At 31.5% G+C, this 18,727-nt stretch overlaps 2 protein-coding genes across 2 annotated transcripts in view; one reads left to right on the top strand and one right to left on the bottom strand.

Moving 5' to 3' along the window:
• The window catches only part of LOC134839599 (cyclin-dependent kinase 10-like), a 501,898-nt gene that overhangs the window by 365,455 nt on the left and 117,716 nt on the right, over positions 1 to 18,727 (bottom strand). The gene's annotated exons all lie outside the window — the stretch shown is intronic.
• Positions 3,593 to 5,291, top strand: LOC134838968 (cornifelin-like). Its single transcript, XM_063854340.1, has 3 exons — positions 3,593 to 3,601; positions 3,855 to 4,055; positions 4,776 to 5,291. The coding sequence occupies exons 1-3, from the start codon at positions 3,593 to 3,595 to the stop codon at positions 4,971 to 4,973; spliced, it is 408 nt and encodes a 135-aa protein (XP_063710410.1). The 3' UTR covers positions 4,974 to 5,291.

The raw sequence follows: 18,727 nt of genomic DNA, 5'->3' as shown, positions 1-18,727 counted from the left end.
CTAAAATATGAGCTTTGGCATTTGATGTTTTTTAAATCAAACCGTTGGCAATGTCTTTGATATCGAACACTCTAAATTAGGTCAAAAAATGGCGCTTCTAGGTTTTATTTTGAGCTTTAAAAATGAATTTCCATTGTGAAACAGCGCAAAGTTACACTTAATAGATACAATCATAAACGGTTACCAAAATAGTTAAATTTTTAATGTTAAACTATAGTAGGTTGCAAAAAATTGGATTATCAAAATAAATTTTTGAGACCTATCTACTGGTTTTGAAAAAATTTCGCAACGGATAATTTTTGTAGTTTCTCAATTAAAAACTACGGTTAAAGTACCGAGTTAAATTATAACGATTTTTATACACCCAGGATTATCAGTAGCCCAGCTAAGTTCAAAATGGTTAAACTACTAAATTAATGCAGAAATTTCAAATAAAAATTAAGTTTTTCTTGAAACAAAAATCTATGATTTGGCTCCCGAACAAAATATTTTTTGCTTATACAAAATTTTAGAGACCGTTTTTCTGTTAAATTTTGCTGGTCTACACAGTAAACTCATTTTTTAATACAGTGTTGATTTAAATTAACCGGACAAAACGCGTTAAACTTGAAATTTTTCTCAAATTGGGTTGAGTTTAGGTGAAAACTTATGGAGACAAAACTTGCTTAAAATTTTAGCAGAAATAATATGGCGTAAATTGTTTTGTGAAATTCGGCTCGGAAATTTTACCCCAAAATTGGGTCATTTTGGTTTTTCATAGTTAATCAAAAATTACGCCGAAAATACCCTGTCGATCACAGACATAATTATACCAAAGTGAGCCCCTTACGTAGCCCAACAAACTTTAAGGAGGGTATAATCTCCAAAATATTGTATAAGTTAAATTATTTCTGTTTGATAGACAAAAAAGGTCGTTTTTACTATATAAAATACCAACTTTTTATTTCAAAACAATTTTTAAACAATTTGCATTATTTTTGGAGAAAACACCCTTCATAAAGTTTGTTGAGCTACATAAGGGGTTCACTTCGATGTAATTATGTCTGTGATCGACTGGGTAATTTCGGCGTAATTTTTGATTAACTAAGAAAAGCCAAAATGACCCTTTTTTGGGGGTAAAATTTCGGACCCGATTTTTGCAAAACAAATAATGCCATATTCATTCTGCTAAAATTTCAAGCAAGTTTTGTCTTCATAAGTTTTCACCTAAACTGAACCCAGTTTAAGAAAAACGGGTTTTATATTTTTCAAATTTAACGGGTTTTGTCCGGTTAATTTAAATCAGCACTGTAATTGGGTAAACAAGATATTCTAATAATAGTAAAAAAGCGCCAAACTTACTCTTTTTGGGTTAAAATTTTGATATCTAAATTTCCGAAATATTTTGCTCCATGTTAAATGAATTTCTTTGCACAGGTTCCCAAAGTGCTTTTTTGTTCAATGTCAAACCAAATTGAGAATAAAACGTTATAAAACTCGCTCTAACTCGATAATTTAGTTCAGCTGAAATTTGCGATAGGCTGAATAAAATTTATTAACCAGCAAAAAATGTGGGTAGACAATTAATTAAAAAGAGCAATTGTCGACTTTGAATACAAGCAATTTTCAGATGACATACATTTAAATTTTCAGATGACATTCTGACTGAAAAACTAGTATGTGGGTGCTTTCTATTTTTAAGCGCGAAGGACTGAATGCGCAAAAATTATCAATCAATTAACGTATTTTTATCTGCAAATTTTTTGTTGATGTAAGTAGTTTACTTTCTAAGTTTATTTAGTAAGAAGACAAATTAACTAATCACTAACCAATCTAATTCGGAAAAATTTGGAATTTTTAGGTAGTTCTGAAAGTCAAAAGATGGCATAAACTATAAATTATGTCCCTTCAATTTTTTTTGCTACGTTTTTGCTGCTGCTGCTGCTGCTGCTGCCAATTTAGTGAGAATACTTGCATGCGATTGTGTTTTTCAGATTGGATGGTTTGTAAAAAAATTTAAAAACTTTTAATTTTTTTATGACAACATTTTTTTCCCGCTGAAACAGGTTTTGATAACAGGTTTTGATTTCAAGCTACTTAGTTTTTTTTAAACAAAAGTTTTTGTATGAAGTTTTTGTAGCTGTGAAATTTTTTAGCTGTATTTTATTAAATTGTCAAGTTATTTTTTCAAGTAATTTTTCAACTTAATTTTCTAGAAGTTTTCTCGTGTAAATTTTTCAATTTCTTATTTTTCCGGAAGTTTTTGCATCGCAAGTGTTACGTAAATCCGTTTTGCCTCTGTGTTAACTATTTTTTCAAATTTTTGTAATTCTTTATAAAACTATAATCTATAGTTAATGCCAAAATATTGGCATTATTTTTTCGGCCAACGAATCTGAAAGAAAATAATTGCCCCTTTTTGACATTAGATTTATGTGTTCTTCTGATTTCTTATTGATCACGGTCACCGATATTGTTAAACATTTGGCATAAAGTTCAATTATAATTATTGGCAAAAAATTTGCAACAGACAGAAGTAAACCAAAAGAGCAATCTTCCAGTTTCGAATTACTTTTGCATGCAAAGTTGAGTTTTAGGGTGACCTTGAGTCACGTTTTCTGTCTGCAAAATTAGCTTTTGCTTGCAAAAGTTTTCTGAAATAGGTCATTTGCTCTTTTTAATTAATTCTCTCTGTGCTGAATTTTTGCAAAATTCTGAGAGATGAATATGCTCAAGGACACCGATTTTGTCATCACTTATTTATTAAACGTCCAAAATTTAATTTTTCATTTGCAGTTGCTGGAATGATTGTTTTTGCACGTTTTTGTTAATTTGTTTTGCAATTACGTAGGAAAACAGACTCAAGTTTGATGTGTGTTTTTTTTGCTTTCGAGACAAGATCATTTTAAACCAATTTTAAGTAATTCAACCAAGGTAAAAAGTATGATAGTTGGGTCTCTCGAAAAAAATTGTGGAAACTTATTTACCCTAGGAGACTCATGTACGTGTTAGCTTTACCTTGCGAACTGATTTCCAGGAACCATATTTCCTAATTGCTTATTGAGGACCCTACAATCATACTTTTAACCTATAGCCTAACTGAGCCTCGACATGACATATCAGCCGCCGAATTATCCTGGCAGTCCACCACCTGTCTACTCTTCGCCCGTTCGGACAGTGGTCACCCATCAACCGGGAGGAGGAGCTCAGTATGCCACAGACGGCAACGGAAACGTCAACGTGCAGGAAAGTATCTGAAATAACATAAATTGAACCGATTTTTGCTGGTTTTTTGTTTCAAGAAAAAAAACGCCCAATCAATTTGCTCCTGCAAAAACTTTTATCAGTTATGCAATGCTATTGTATGCGAAAATCTTTGCTTTCAAAATATCACATACTTTCTCAGCTAAACACCAGAAATTGCCTTCAAGTAACCAAACTCGATCAGATCAAAAACCCCTTCACTTTCAATATCAATTACCCGCGCTGAAGTGTTCGACTCATGATTCGACCAAATCTGTCGAACGATGCCCAATTTTCGTCGCAAAGTGACACGGCTGAACGAAAGTTTTTGTCAAACAAAGTCAATTCATTGGTTGAACAGGGTCAAATCATGGGTCGGGTATACCCGAAAACTGAATATCCCTAGTAGAAAACGAAACATTACAACAGTGCCGAAAACTGCAGTGCTGAAAAAACGAAAAAGTTGTTAAGCAATGCCGAAAAAATGAGTTTTTTTTGCCACTGTTTTTTTTTCAATTTCGACACTGAATTCATCATTATTGAGCGCCCCTCAACGAAGGTTTAGTCAGCGATAAGTGCTCAAAATGGTAATTTCTGATTGTTTTGAAGTTTCTCAGCTCAACTTGTTTCAGGTGATACCGAATGCTGGTTTTGTAAACCCCCAATATAATTTCCCTCCTCAATCAGGTAAGGGGGTGAGCGGGGGTTTTAAAGTACCCCCTAAGATGTTCGATATGCCGAACAAGTGGAAGACGGGACTTCTGGGGGGATGTTGCGAGAGTCCCTCTCTCTGTCTGGGGGTGTACTGCTGTCCTCTTTGCTGTCTCTGCAAGGTTAGAAAAATACAAACAGGTTTTTTCTTTTTTTTTCTGTATGTTTCTTTCAATTTTCCAATTTTCGTTTCTTTAATTATTTTTGTGTTTTGTTTCTTTCATTATTCAAGATCGTTTTTAATTTTGGTTCCTTTCAATTTTTTAAAATCACAGATGTAGTTTTTGATTCACAGACAAAATCACGCTTCTAAATCCCGAAAGAGCGTTTTCGGACTTGGATTATTTAATAATTAACGCACAGGGTGTTTTTCCAGCTAAATTTCTATAAGCTAGCTGGCAAGTAGATGATTTTTCAAACGATTTTTTGTCGCTTTTCTTGGAATTTTTTTGAGTTTTTTGTAATGCTGAAGCCTCTAAATCGGAGATCCAGAAACCGCAACAAAAATTGCAACCTTACCAGCCTAAGACGTTGAGACAATCTAAGACAATCTGATACACTAATTAATGCAAAGATTTTTTGAAATGATCTGGATATCTTGTTCGGAAAATTTTTAAATTATCTTCATTACGAAGCCAAACTGTCTAATATTTGTGAATTTTGAGCGGATTCCGCAGCCAGGACACTATTTAATCTTATGTGCTTTCGTTTTTTTAAATCGTTCCGACAAAATTTAACATGTTTAAAGACTTGTTTCTGTATTCCAGAAATCTACATACACTCAATTGTGCGCCTATCGAGTGCACAGTTTGGCCTCGTAATGTTCGTTATTCGTGTTTCAGGCCTCGGGTGACCTGGGCGAGAGTGTGTTTGTGCCTATCTGTGTGCCCCTCCCCCTACTCTCTCTCAGACTGAAGACGAGGATGCTGTTCCGTATCAAGGGGTCTTTATGTGACGACTGCCTCTTAGCCACTTGCTGCCACCCTTGCACACAACTGCAGATGCAGAACCAACTCAATCAGATGATTGCGCTGGAGTAGAAACTTACGATTGATTAAAAAAGACCAAATTTCTGAATTCTTGCAGAAAAATGTACCCATCTGTAGATGCAGAATGAAATTACACAAATGCTCGCACGCAGTAGATTAAAAGCAAAATTTACAAATCTTAACTATTCGAAACCTAACAAAGTCACTGTTAATGAAGTTAAATTCGAGCAGAATTTTAAAAAGTCTTAACATTGAATTGATTGAACGGAAAGTACCCATATTTATTGTGAAGTAACGTTCCATAGAGATTCATTTAGAAGAGAATAGAATTGCAACCATATGGTGACATTAATTACATCAATTATTATTTGCAAGAAGAGTTAATATGAATTATTAATTTAAAAAATTTACTTTTTTTATACCAGTTCAATGTTGTTTAAGAAAAACAGCACAAAGTTCAGACGACAAACGTTCTCTTCTTTATTTCTTCCCTTAATTTTGATTGTAATGTGATAAGACGAGTTCAACGTAGAATTTCTATAATAATTTTAACTTACTTTTATTTGACAACAGTTCCGCGTGAAGTTTTTTTTGTTCCAAAGAGGCTTTCTTATTCTTATATTTTACTCAAAAATCTTATATTTTACTTATATTTTACTCAAATCATTTTCCTTTGGCTTGTACAGTTTATCACAAGACTAGATGCATTTCAAAGAGCGATGAACGTCGGGAATACTCTTATACAGATCTTGGTGATTTGTTTTGCTTGTTCAGAAAAACATCTTGAAAATGGATTTTTTTTGCGTATTTCTGATTTTTTTGAGTTCAGTTCAATTGCCTTGTTTAATAATTTAAACTTCACTATTGAGCTGCAGAAATGTAAAGTCTACTTGAAGTGATCGAATTATTGTTTTGAATGTGTTTTTTAATCAGATTTCTCACAAAATGAAAATTTTTCTGTTGATCCAGTTATTCAAATTCGCCTAATGTTATCAAAAAAGTGTTAGCTAAAAACTGTTCTTGAACTTCAAACATCTTTAATCCCACGTTTTTTTTTCTGGAAATTTGAAAATTGTAGCCTTTTCTCAGTTTCATTGAGTTCAGTTATTTTTTTCCCATCTATTCGCTTTTTTTCAAGTTCTAAAAACAGTAACATATTAAGTTTTTAAATGAAAAGTTGGATGAATCTGAAAAACTAAATCAGGATAAATTGAAAACTGTATTCCATTACAAAATGAGGCACAATAAAAACTATTTGTAACATTCCTTAATTGGTTCAAAACTGCTAAGATGTTAAATGATACTATTTTCAGGTAACTGTCAAAATCAGTTTGACCTTTTTAGGAGAAAAAAATTGAAAAATCAGAGCTATAGAAGTACATGTTATTTGCAAGATTTTATTTAACGAGTCGATGAGTGTATGTCGTGATTTTTTTTGATTTTCCAAATAAAAGTCTAAAATTTGCTCACACTCACTTAGGATTTATCGTTTTTCTCTTAATTTTGTCTTAGATGCAACGCAATTCCTTGGTTTAAAATTTCCATTATCGAATAGCAAAATTGTGAAGGTCATCTCTTCTTGTTTCGAAAGTGAATTCTATTTTTTCTTTTTACCATCAAAATGTAAAATTCACAGATTGATCCAGTCTTATCAAATTGAGTTCGATTTATCGACACATGTTAATTAAAATTGTTGTTGATAATCAACAGGCTTTGTTGTCATAGAATTTAAAAGTTAGAGTCATTTGTTTCAGGGTTTTTGCGTTCATTAGCTTTTTTCCAACTGTCTCTAATCTATGTTCATTTAATTTACTGGTAACCTTTAGTTTTTAATATTGGTTGTTGAGGCACAAACACACAAGCACAAAAGCAGAAAACGAATAATTTCGAATGTTTTATTTTCACATGTCAGAAAAACTACAAAAGAAGATAATTGACTACTTAACGAAAATTATTTTTGTTGCGATCATTGAAAATCGAAAGGAATTTTTTCATTGAAAATGGAAAAAATGGAATTTTTTCGTTTTCCGCTCAAAATCAGATAGCACAAAAAATCATTGCAATGGGTTGAGTGTATCGTATTAAAAACTTCTTAGTCGTCGCTCTACTGACCTATCAGAAATTTCCCATTGTTGAAAAAAATGGTTTAATTTTTTAAAGACTTAAAGCATTTTCGAGAAAGTAACTCAACACTTCTCATCTAGATTTTTTTTTAAAAAAATTTAGGCTAAAACAATATAATCTATTTTAAGCAAACCTAGTGTTTGATGTTTTAATCGGCAAAAAATTAATCTTTTTTCTTCAAAGTTTTGCAAAAAGATGAAAATTTTTTTTTGCAGGCAATTTTGCTAATTATGGCGCATTCACTAACTTTCTACGCAATTGTACAGTTCTGAAATCACACCATGCACTATATACACACTAAATTGAAGAAACAAAAAAAACGTTAAAACAACCGGCTGTCTGTAAGTTAAGTTCACCTGTGGCTGCTTTCTAGGGTCAATTTAAAACCATTTGACAATTTGATGCCAAAATGATAATAAGTAGAAATGTACAATAAATGTATTAGTTTCTAAGGTATTTTTTAGCCGTTTTAGAGAAATAAAAAATCAGCGAGGTCTTTTTCAAATTGGGTTATTTTTCAAATTGATTTGGATTTAACCGAAAAAATTAAATCAAAAATTTTGTTGTCATAGCGAAGCTCTACTGGTCGGTCGTTGGTGTAGGAAAAAACTGGGTAATAAGAAATCTCTAATTTACAGTAAAAAGTGGACAACAAAGTTCATTTATCTTGTTACGGAAGCCTCCTTCTTATCAGTTGAAAAAGATGATGTATTTACTGGTTGAGTTATGGCTTCCTCTCAATTTACTTCTAATTTGTTTCCTAAATGCAGGCAAGTTAGATTTTTAAAGGTGTTAAGCAAAAATGGCCCAAAAACTTGAAATATTGTTCGTCAATTTGCATTAGTTTTTCTCGTTCTGTTGAAACTATTGTCGTTTCTCAAACTGTCTGTTAGCTAAGACTAGAGTTGTGTACTAAAATTTAGGCTTCGTGGCCTTATTAATTGTTGAATGACTTTGATTAATTTTCTCTCTGTTTTAGCTTTTTTCCAATTTTTTTTTAAGAAAAGTTTTTGCTGGGAGCTTTCGAACAGTTTTATTGAAGATATTTTGCATTGGATAGAAGCTCAATACTTGTTTTATCTCGCATTACTTGGTTATTTTGCTCTGCAATGAATGCTTACTCCACTGTCTCCTAATTTGGACTTTGTTTTCAAAATTGTCGAAACAGAAAGAAAGGAGTTTAAAAAGGGCTTCAAAATGATACATTTCTACGCAACAAGACGGGTTTAATTAAGTTAACGATTTAATTACGTTCAACGATCCTGCTGATTTCTTTGTTTTTCAGTTCATTCACCTTGTTCAAAAAATTAAACTTCATTATCGAGCAGCAAAAATAAAGACATACCTTGAATGTGACCGACTTCTTTTTTCGGAAGTGGGTTTTTTATTAGATTTGCCAACAAAATGAGAAAATTTTCTGTTGATCCAATTATTCAAACAGGCTGAATGGTATCAAAAAAGTTTTAATTATAAGCTGTTCTTGACTTTCAAAAATTTAATCCAACTTTTTTTTTGTTTCTTTTGAAATTTGAAACTTGTGGTGTTTTCAAAAACACTGTTTTATTAGTTCCAAAAATAGTAGAATAATAAAACATTAAATGCAAAATTGCACGAATCTGTAAAAATAAATCAGGATAATTTGATTTTTTTTTCCATCGCTCTGAATTGAGCAAAATGAAGCCTAATACTATTTTTAAAATTCCTTACTTTGGTCAAAACTACTAATATGTTAAATTATACGCTTTTCAGGTAACAGCTAAAATCCTTATGACCTTTATTGGAGAAAAAAAATTTGAAAAAACAGAGCTATAGAAGGACATGTTATTTGAAAGATTTTTTTTAGGAGTCGATGAGTAAGTATACTTTGTTATTCTTTATTGATTTTCCAAATGAAAGTCTACAAACTGCTCATGCTCATTTAGGGTTTTTGTGGTTTTTCTTTTATTTTCATTTTAGATGCAATATAACTCCTTTGTTAAAAAGAAACTATTTTCCATTATTGAACAGCAAAAGAAAACAACTTCTTGTTTCGGAAGCTGATTTTAATTTTCAAATTTTGGAACTAGTAAAACAGTGTTTTTGAAAATACAACAAGTTTCAAATAGAGTTAGTTGTATCGAAAAAAGTTAATATAAAAATGTTCTTGATATTAAATATGCTTCGTTGTCATATTACTTGAAAATTAGAGTTTTTTCAGTTTTTTTTTGCGTTTATTAGCTTATTCCCAACTATTGGTTAACTTTGTTTATTTATTTGACTGTTATTTTTTAGTATATAATATTGACTGTTGTGGTCACAAACACACAAAAACACAAGCAGAAAACAAATAAAAGTTAAAGGTTATATTTCAATGATAAAACTTCATCAGAATTCATTTCGCCAAAAAGTAAAAAGGAAGTAAATTGATTATGTAACGACGCGTATTTTTTGATGCGATCATTGAAAATGAGGAAGAACTTGTACTCGGGTGAAACCTTTTTTGTTTTCGGATCGAAATCAGATGCCAAAAATCATCCTTGCAATGAGTCGAGTGTATAATATTGAAGCTTTTTATTCGTGGTTCGATTGAAGCATAAGAAATTTCCCCTTGTTGAGAAAAAATGGTTTGATTTTTTTGAGATTTAGGGCAGTTTCGAGCGAGCAACGCAACATTTCTTATCTGGATTTTTTCTAACAAATTTAGGCTAAAATAATTTAATCTATGTTAAACAAAACTAGCGTTTTGTGCTTTAATCGGCAAAATTGTTTTTTTTTCTATAAAAATTTGTTTTGCAAAAAAATAGAAAATTCTTTTTTTTTTTTCAGATTTTTTGAATAGTTATGGCAATTTTACTGCTTTTCTAAGCAATTGTACAGTTCTGAAATCACACCATGCACTAAACAGACTTTAATTTGAAGAAAGGTACAAAAAACGTAGGAGCAACCGGCTATCTTTAGGTTAAGTTACCTGTGGTTCCTTCCTACGGTCAATTTAAAACCATTTGATAATTTGAATATTGTTTGTACTCTTGATAATAAGTAGAAATATTCGAAAAATATTCTTAGCTTCTAAGGTACTTTTGAGCTGTTTTAGAGAAGTATAAAGTACAGAAACGTCATTTTCAAATTGGGTTCGTTTTATCCGAAAAGTCTTAAACAAAACTTCTGGTGTTTTGCTTAAGATTTTTCAAAAAAAAAAATGGGCGCTAGAAAAATTGCTACTAAACAGTGAGGAGGGGACAACAAAACTTGTTTATCTTGTTACCGAAGCCTCAATATCAGAAGAAAAGGATGATTTTTTTTTGCTTGTTGGGTTCTGATTTCTTCTCAATTTACTTTTGGTTTATTTGCTAAACAGAGAGCGAGTTAGGCTTTTCTAAGCAATTATACAGTTCTGAAATCACACCATGCACTAAACAGACTTTAACTTGAAGAAAGGTACAAAAAACGTAGGAGCAACCGGCTATCTTTAGGTTAAGTTACCTGTGGTTCCTTCCTACGGTCAATTTAAAACCAATTGATAATTTGAATATTGTTTGTACTCTTGATAATAAGTAGAAATATTCAAAAAATATTCTTAGCTTCTAAGGTACTTTTGAGCTGTTTTAGAGAAGTATAAAGTACAGAAAAGTCATTTTCAAATTGGGTTCGTTTTATCCGAAAAGTCTTAAACAAAACTTCTGGTGTTTTGCTTAAGATTTTTCAAAAAAAAAAATGGGCGCTAGAAAAATTGCTACTAAACAGTAAGGAGGGGACAACAAAACTTGTTTATCTTGTTACCGAAGCCTCAATATCAGAAGAAAAGGATGATTTTTTTTGCTTGTTGGGTTCTGATTTCTTCTCAATTTACTTTTGATTTATTTGCTAAACAGAGAGCGAGTTAGGCTTTTAAAACTTTTATGCAAAAATGGCTAGAAAACAATAAAGCTTGTTTGTCGTTTTCAAGTATTTGTCTGGTTCTCTTGAAATTATTGTCGTTTCGCGAACTGCCTGTTGGTTAAGATTAGAGCTGTATACTAATATTTACGCTTCGTGGCCCTATTAAATGTAAAATGACTTTGATAAGTTTTCACTCTACTTCAGCTTTTTTCAGAAGTTTTTTTGAAAAGTTTTTGCTGGGGGCTTTCGAACTGTTGTTTTGAAGCTAATATTTTTGGATAAAAGATCAAATTAAAGTTTTATCTCGCATTACTTGGCTGTGTTGCTCTAGTATGAATGCTTTCTGTACTGGCTCTTAAGTTGGAACAAAGCTTTTGCTTTAAAATTGTTAAAACAGAAAGGAAAAAGTTAAAAAAAAAGGGCTTCAAAAAGATACATTTCTACCCAATCGGACGTTTAATTTTGATTTCTAATTTTGCGTGGAAAATGGTGGGAAAACAAGAACTGAAATACGCCCATATACAAAGTTTTTTCCCATTTTCAGCGGTCGAAAAAACAACAAATTTGAACTAAAGCGTGTACCCAAAAACTGTGCAAGTAGTGCAAAAATTATGAGAAAAGTACATGTTACTTTATTTTTGAGAAAATTAGAGAAAAATATTTGCAGGAATTGAGCAATTTTGTTTGAGTTTCATTTTTAGTTTAAGAAAAATGAAAAACTGAAACAAAAGTGAAACAACATCAAATTAAGATAGGCAGGCCAGAAAATAAACAGGTAGATGGTTAAACATGGTTAGCTGCCTCTTGTTCTTTGAGAACCAAAAAGTTGAAAGCATTTTGTGAAATTCAAAATAGCGGAAGCAGTAATTTTACTGATTGTAGAATTTATGTTTCTGTGTATTTCTGAAATTTACTGAACAAAAAAAGATGAAAGCAAACAGTAAATTTTATTTCAAGGTTGTGCATTTCATGCAGACATTGGATTCCAACACCCAACACAAAGTATATCAAGATTTGATAGTCGACTCCGTATACTGTCAGTGGGTTTCGCAAATTTCAACCGGATTCAACTTAAAAGAGGTTGTTTAATTCGTCTCCAATTCTTTCGATATTTAAAGTATCGGAAACATTTTTCCGCCCCATAAACGTCTGTTCTAGAATCCATAAAGAAACCTCTCTTTCTCAGCTTTTGATTGTCTTAGAAAATCTTTACGCAACGACTTTTACGCGGACTCAAAATTTTATCGCGGAAAACGGTCTTCTATAATTATGAAAAACTGTTGATGATATTAAGTCGTCCTTGTTGATATCAGGGCTCTACTTTGGCAAAGCAAAATTCTATACAACAAAATGTTTGAAATAAAAGGCCAAAAAATCTGTTACGGTCCTCTGAGGATTGCAAGGATTGCCCTGGCTTTCCTGGATCGGTCTAGGAGTCCAGAGCTGGTTTTCAAAGAACTCAAAACCGGCAAATGCATACAAACTTAGCTGAAAGCTTCAAAAAATGGTCGCGAGCGAGCTCATATAATGGTGGTGGCCCGTCCCTAGTAAATGTTCTAAGTCAAATCTGAAATAATCTTTTTCAGATCTAAGAAAAAAAATCTGAAATGGGTTGTAAAATGTTGAATTAACGCTTAGATATTTTAGAAATGGGTTGTTGCAAATCTAATTTCAGATCTTAAATTTTGTTTTTCTTAGTTATTTCAGATCTGAAAAAAAAATACTTCAGATCTAATTTTAGATCTGAAAATCGTTTTTCTTTGTTTATTTCAGATACGAAAACCCAATGTTTTTAACACAATTTGTGCTATTTTTGATACTTTTGTATTTGCTAGCTTCTGCTAGCTACTAGCAGGTACTAAGGAAATTCTCCCATTGGAGACTGCTAAAATATGTTTTCCCAAGCATGAGATAAACATTGGAACGCATAAACAGCGCATGAAAATTAAAAAATTGATAGGTCATCTAACAGTTATTGAAAACTTTTTATCACAGTTGAACAATTCAACTCGAAAAAAACTGTTTGTGAAAGTATTCGGAAAGATTTTTCTACCGCTAGTTAATCTAAATATAATTGTGTTCTGCAGAAACATCAAAAAATAAAATTCAATTTTTTGCTCGAAATGCATAAACTATAATTTGACAAAGGGTTTCTCAGATCTAAATCCAACTCTTATCTAGATATGAAATAAAGAAATTCAGATCTGAAAATCAACTAGTAAAGAATTTCAGATCTTGCACAGAAAACCGCCTGGGTAAGGGTAGGAATATCAACTCGATCACATGTTCAACCTTCAAAAAATGTGGAGAGGTAAAAAAAATGTAACATGAGTGGCCTGAAACATGAACCATAATAAAAAAAACATGCATAATAAACACAAAGATGGTACACTAACACAAAATCTTATTAAAAATGGATGATGTTATTTTGATTGTTTTTTCAGAAATTGATAATAAATGGAGTTCATATAATTATTTCCAACGTCTTGAATCCATTGTAGGTCAATGGCACCCATTTGTTTATGATTTTACCAAAAAAAAACAAAGAAAGTTACTTCTCTTAGAGTGAGTTGAGAAATTTGGAAGCGAATCAGTTCAGAATGACACCACTAAAAAATCTGCACTATTTGTTGTTTGATTTTTCACAGCAAAGCCAGATTGAATTGAATAGTAAGTGTAATTCAAACTGTTTAGTAACTTTCAAAAAAATGTTGGCAGAAGTAGGATTTTTGAAAGGCGTGAAAAAGGAGTTGCAAGGCACAATTTTTTTCCCGAAAAAAGAAATTTCATGGAAAGTGAAAAATTTTGGATGAGGTATCAGAAAAAGCTTTTTTGGTTCCCTTGAAGTCACGTCGGCCTGTTATCCTAGACAAGTTTTGAGGCTAACACAATAATCATGAGGCGAATAAGTAAAAATACCCGAAGAACTTTCCAAGTTCCTATAGAGTGGAGTGGCCATTACTTTAGTTTGAAAAAAGACTAAATTACAGACGCATTAGTGATTATTGGTAGGGGTTTTTCTTATGATTCAGACTAGCCCGGTTGCATTACCTGCTCATTTGGTAATTGTTCTAGATTCTTTTACTGCCGCGACTTTTTTCTACCCTTCTTGAAATTATTGCTTTTGCTCTAAGTTTTTGAATATTTGTTACTGACTGGCTGATTTAAATGTTCCATCATTTTGTCACTACTTTATAAGATATTCAACTGTTTTGGAAACACGAAAAGAGTCGTATGCAGTGAAGTTTCATGGATAATATCAATTAAAATCGGTTTTCGTGGTGAAAAAAGCTGCCATTAAATTGATTATGTTTACACTTTGGGACAACGCAACCGATTATCATTCGTTGTAATCCATTATTTTTAGAGAAGTCAAATCGACTATTTAAAATCGATTTTGTAAAATTTAAATTTAACGTGAAAAATCCGCTTATCCACTAGGCATTGATAACTTTCTGTATATGATGATTCATGAAAAATCTACTTTCATGAAAATTATAGAAATCATTAAACTTTTGTTTTCATTGATTCCTAGCTCTTTTAAAACCACCGTATAAGACTAAGACATTCTTGCTCACTTTGTTTCTTTGCCATATTTGAAAAACTAGTGCACTATTTGAAACAAAAGCGCAAAATTTAAAAATCTAGTGCAATATTTGAAACATAAGTGCAATTTCTTTCCTAAAGCAATCAACCAAAAAATATATAAAAAAATCCCTGATAACACACAACTCTTTCAAAGTGTGTTTTGATTGAGTTGTTCACATGTATACCGCTTATTTAGCATCGATGCAATATACAGCGGTTGCTTATCTACTACACAAAACACATATGCGCAGTATGTTTCTAGGCCATTTTTGAGAAACTAGTGCATTAATTGAAAAACGAGTGCAAAGTTAGTCCATAACAACAAAACAAAACGAAGTAAGCTTTAAAAAAATGTCATTGCAAAAAAAATCAATCGTGTTTTTTTTCATGTTTTTTTACATGCAGTTCTTGCCAATAGTTGCAGTGTCAAGAAGTGAAAAAAATTCCTTTTTTACCTATTTTTTTAAATTTAGGTTTGCCTAATTTTTCTTGTTCAGAGTTTGCACTATTTTTTTACAAAAAAATGCATTATTGTTTCAAATTTAGAACTATTGTTTCACAAATTTGCACCAGTGTTTTAAACAATGCACTAGTGTTCAAAATAGTACCCTAGTGTTTCAAATAATGCTTTAGTGTATACTGGAAAAAAAATTACGCAGCTAGAAAGAAAAAAAATATATTAAGTAAACGCAAAACAAACTGTCATTTTTTATAATAGTTTGCCCCTATACTGGAGAAAAAAAAGCAACTAGAGAAATTAAAAACAAAACGAGAGAAATTTTTGCGAACAGACAAAGTAAATTGGTTACTACCATGTTAGTTTTGCCCCTAGATAGTGATATATCTAGTTTTTATCTGAGAAAACAGCAGAATCTTATTTAAAAAACAACTAAAATAAGCTCAATTTTTAGAGCTTTTATTGGAAAATTACAGCAATTTCTGCAAAACTTTCTAGACCATTCGAAACAAAAAACAAAATGTGAAGTTGCATCTCGTAAAGAATGAAATGAAAATTTTCAGTACCTTCGAAATTTGTTCCTTTGATGTTAGGGGGTCACTGTCTATCAGATTTCAATTTTTTACTGTTTCCATTTATGAGTCTGACAAAAATTTGTTTCTAAAATCTTATTTTCATACAGAAACGAACACTTTTTTGATCAGAAGGTTTCATAGGGATTTTTTTTTCAGTTTTGAAATGTTTGATCGAGTTTGGTTTGGTTGAAAATTGTCGCATACATTAAGTAAAAAAATTGAAATTCTTAATATGCAATCTTGTAATAAAAACTTTATGGCATTGCCTGCAATATTTTTTGAAGCAAAAATTGATAAAGTGGTCTAAAATGTTCATCACTTAAAATTGGAAACAAAAATTTGGTAACACTGTGGATTAAACCAAATAAACTGCAGTTTTCAATACTCTAATGTAGTGTCTCAAAGTTTAAGGACTTAAAGTTTTTGCCATTTCAATTGAGTCAAGTAAAAGCGTGCTTAAACCTGTTGTTTTCATATCATGAATGAAAAGATTTCACAATTACATGTTTTTATGAAATTTTCAAGTTTATTTGGCTGCATTATTTTTTCTCCAGTTTATTACAGAATGAATACTTAATTGTTCAAATTATGCGGAAAAGGCTGAAAAACACAAGTTTGTTGCTACTTATTGTGGTTTTCTTAACTTTTATGTTCTCAGACATTTTTAGAGAAGAGAGCAATCCTCCATTTGCACGCCCCAAGGTGAATATATCTCTCTTGCAATACGATAGTGAATAAATATCAACGATTTGGTTGAAGTGTGTAAAACTTTGATTTATATGAAATGTGAAAACAATTCTGTGACTTAATATTTAAATTGCAAATCCCAAATCCGAATTCAGAGCTCTCCCAAATTACTATAAAGACCCCATTTTGACCAATTTTCTGCACCGCAGGCAAATTGTTCCAAAATTTTCATATATGGAAATTGTATGATAACCATTTTTTTAAAAAAAAAAGCTACTTAGTTTTTTTTTTCATCAGCAGACAGTTTTATTTGGTTCAAGTAGCCGCAGAAACTAGTTCAATTCTTTTTTGAATGAAATTTGTATGATTATAATTTTTCTATACATTTGATGTATTGAATTGTATGATGGGCATTTTCGGTCTGTGGAATTGTAAGATAAGCATTTTCGGTTTATAGAGGTCAACCCGGGTATATTTTGGACATCATTTCATTCGAAATTCTGTAAAAACTTTACATATGCTAGAGCAAATTATGGGAGCTAACCTCCTTGAAACTATCAACATTTGGTCCCAATTACTTACCAATGTAAACTGGGTCTGAAAAGGCCTGTTTTCCTCATCTGCACTAAGTTTTTCACTTCGCGTGAACAAGTAACAACCGTCTGAGTTTAGTGAAAATTCCACACTATTTATTTCCATTTTCTCGCTGAGAACGTTTCACGTTAATTGAACAAATTTTTTACCCGGCTGATTCTTCGATGCATAACTTAGTTCAGATGAAAAAAGCTGGCATTTTCAGAACTGGGTTGCATTGGTAAGTCATTGAGAGCAAATGATCATAGTTTCATGGAGGGTAGCTCTAAGAATTTGCTCTTGATATTTGTAAAAAAGTTTATTAAAACTTAGAGGAAATGTTGTCCAAATTGTACTTTGAAAACAGCCATTTTACAGAGTAAAATTTAATATTTGCGCTTAATTGTGACCACTAGAGTATTAGTAGAAATTCAGTGTTTTGTACCTAAAACTTGTGTATGTTTTTTTTGTATTGATCAAGAATTTTTTCAATCAAAAACTTCTGGGTTTGTCCTTCAACAATCAAAGTTTTCAACCTTATTGTAAAGTTACAAAAAAAAGTTGTTACAAAGTTTTTTATGTGGTAGTTATCCTAAAGGGCGTTGAGGTCTAATTCAACAGTAAAATTCGGCTAGAAAAGTCTTCGAGAATAGTTTATAAGTTTTAGCTGTGATTTGATATTTTTGATAATTTCAATTTTAAAAATTTCTGTCGAAAACCGATTGAAGAAATTTTGTGAGTTTTTCTTGTGTTTTCATTAAGGTGAAGAGTTTCAAGTATATTTAACAAGTCTAAACGAGCTTTCGATTGAGGCTTAACAAAACCGGCTGAACAATACTTCTAGAAGAGTATCAAAATCTATTTAATTGCAATTAGTAATATTGCAAGTAAAACTGGTGTGCTGAACAGACTAACTATTGTGAGCAGACTTAAATTGCTAGTAACATCAAGCATTTTGCCATAAAACATAACTAGACTAAATTAAGCGCAAATTCAGGTTTTTTCCCTGAAAAATCCAATTTTCAGGGCAACTTTTGGACAAAGTTAATTTAAATTTATAACAAAATTTTTATATCGACTGACAGCAAATGAAAGTTCCAAACTTTATATTGAAGCACTTATCAGTTTATTTCGGTTATGAAAAAGCCAGGTTACATTTTAAATTTTCCAACGGTGTGAACATTTAAAAAAGAACAGAGGTGAGGAAAGTTGTCGTTCTGAATAATGCAATTTTTGTGTTTAAAATGTTTCACATCGCTTGTTCTTTCATTTCTACTCCGCTTTTTCATAGACAATTTTTCACAAATGGTAAAAACTGGCAATTTTAGACCCAGAAAATTGCTAAATGCTAACTAGTAAGTGCTTTAAACTAAAATTTGAGGCTTTCAGCGAGAGCAGTTCAGATCAATTGCTTGTGTATAAATTTTATGTAAATTTTTTATGTATAAAGCTTATGTAAATTTTTGATGTATAAATTTTGCTGAAAATCGAAGTAAACGTTATCTAAAATGGTCCTTAAAATTAGGCATTTTAAAATTGAAAACCCAAATTTACGCTAACTGGGTGGTAAATTTGGGAAGGTATATTCTTGAAGGAGATCGGATAAGGGGGTTTTGGAGGAGGTGGAAGGATTTATGTGTGTGTGTGTGTTGGTTGGAGTGGATAGGGTGTAAAAATAGTGGTGGATGTTGAACAATGGATGAGGGGTTGTACACAGGAATGAACGCTTTTCGCGGGTTCTTGTTTTGCAGAACGCTGCAAAAAATAGAGTAAACCTTTGACATTTGCAAAAAAAATAGATTTTCTTCGGTTTTTTGAAAAGAAAAATTGATTATATTGAGAACAAAAATGGTTTTAATCGATATAAAGCATTATAATGGATTTTTGAACGTTGAAAAATATCGATTACAAACTCCTAAAAATCCATTTTCATGGTTAGATGA

This window comes from Symsagittifera roscoffensis, chromosome 2 (genome assembly GCF_963678635.1).
Source record: "Symsagittifera roscoffensis chromosome 2, txSymRosc1.1, whole genome shotgun sequence".
NCBI classification, from domain to species: Eukaryota; Metazoa; Xenacoelomorpha; order Acoela; family Convolutidae; genus Symsagittifera; species Symsagittifera roscoffensis.
This window is presented reverse-complemented; position numbering and strand designations above follow the sequence as displayed.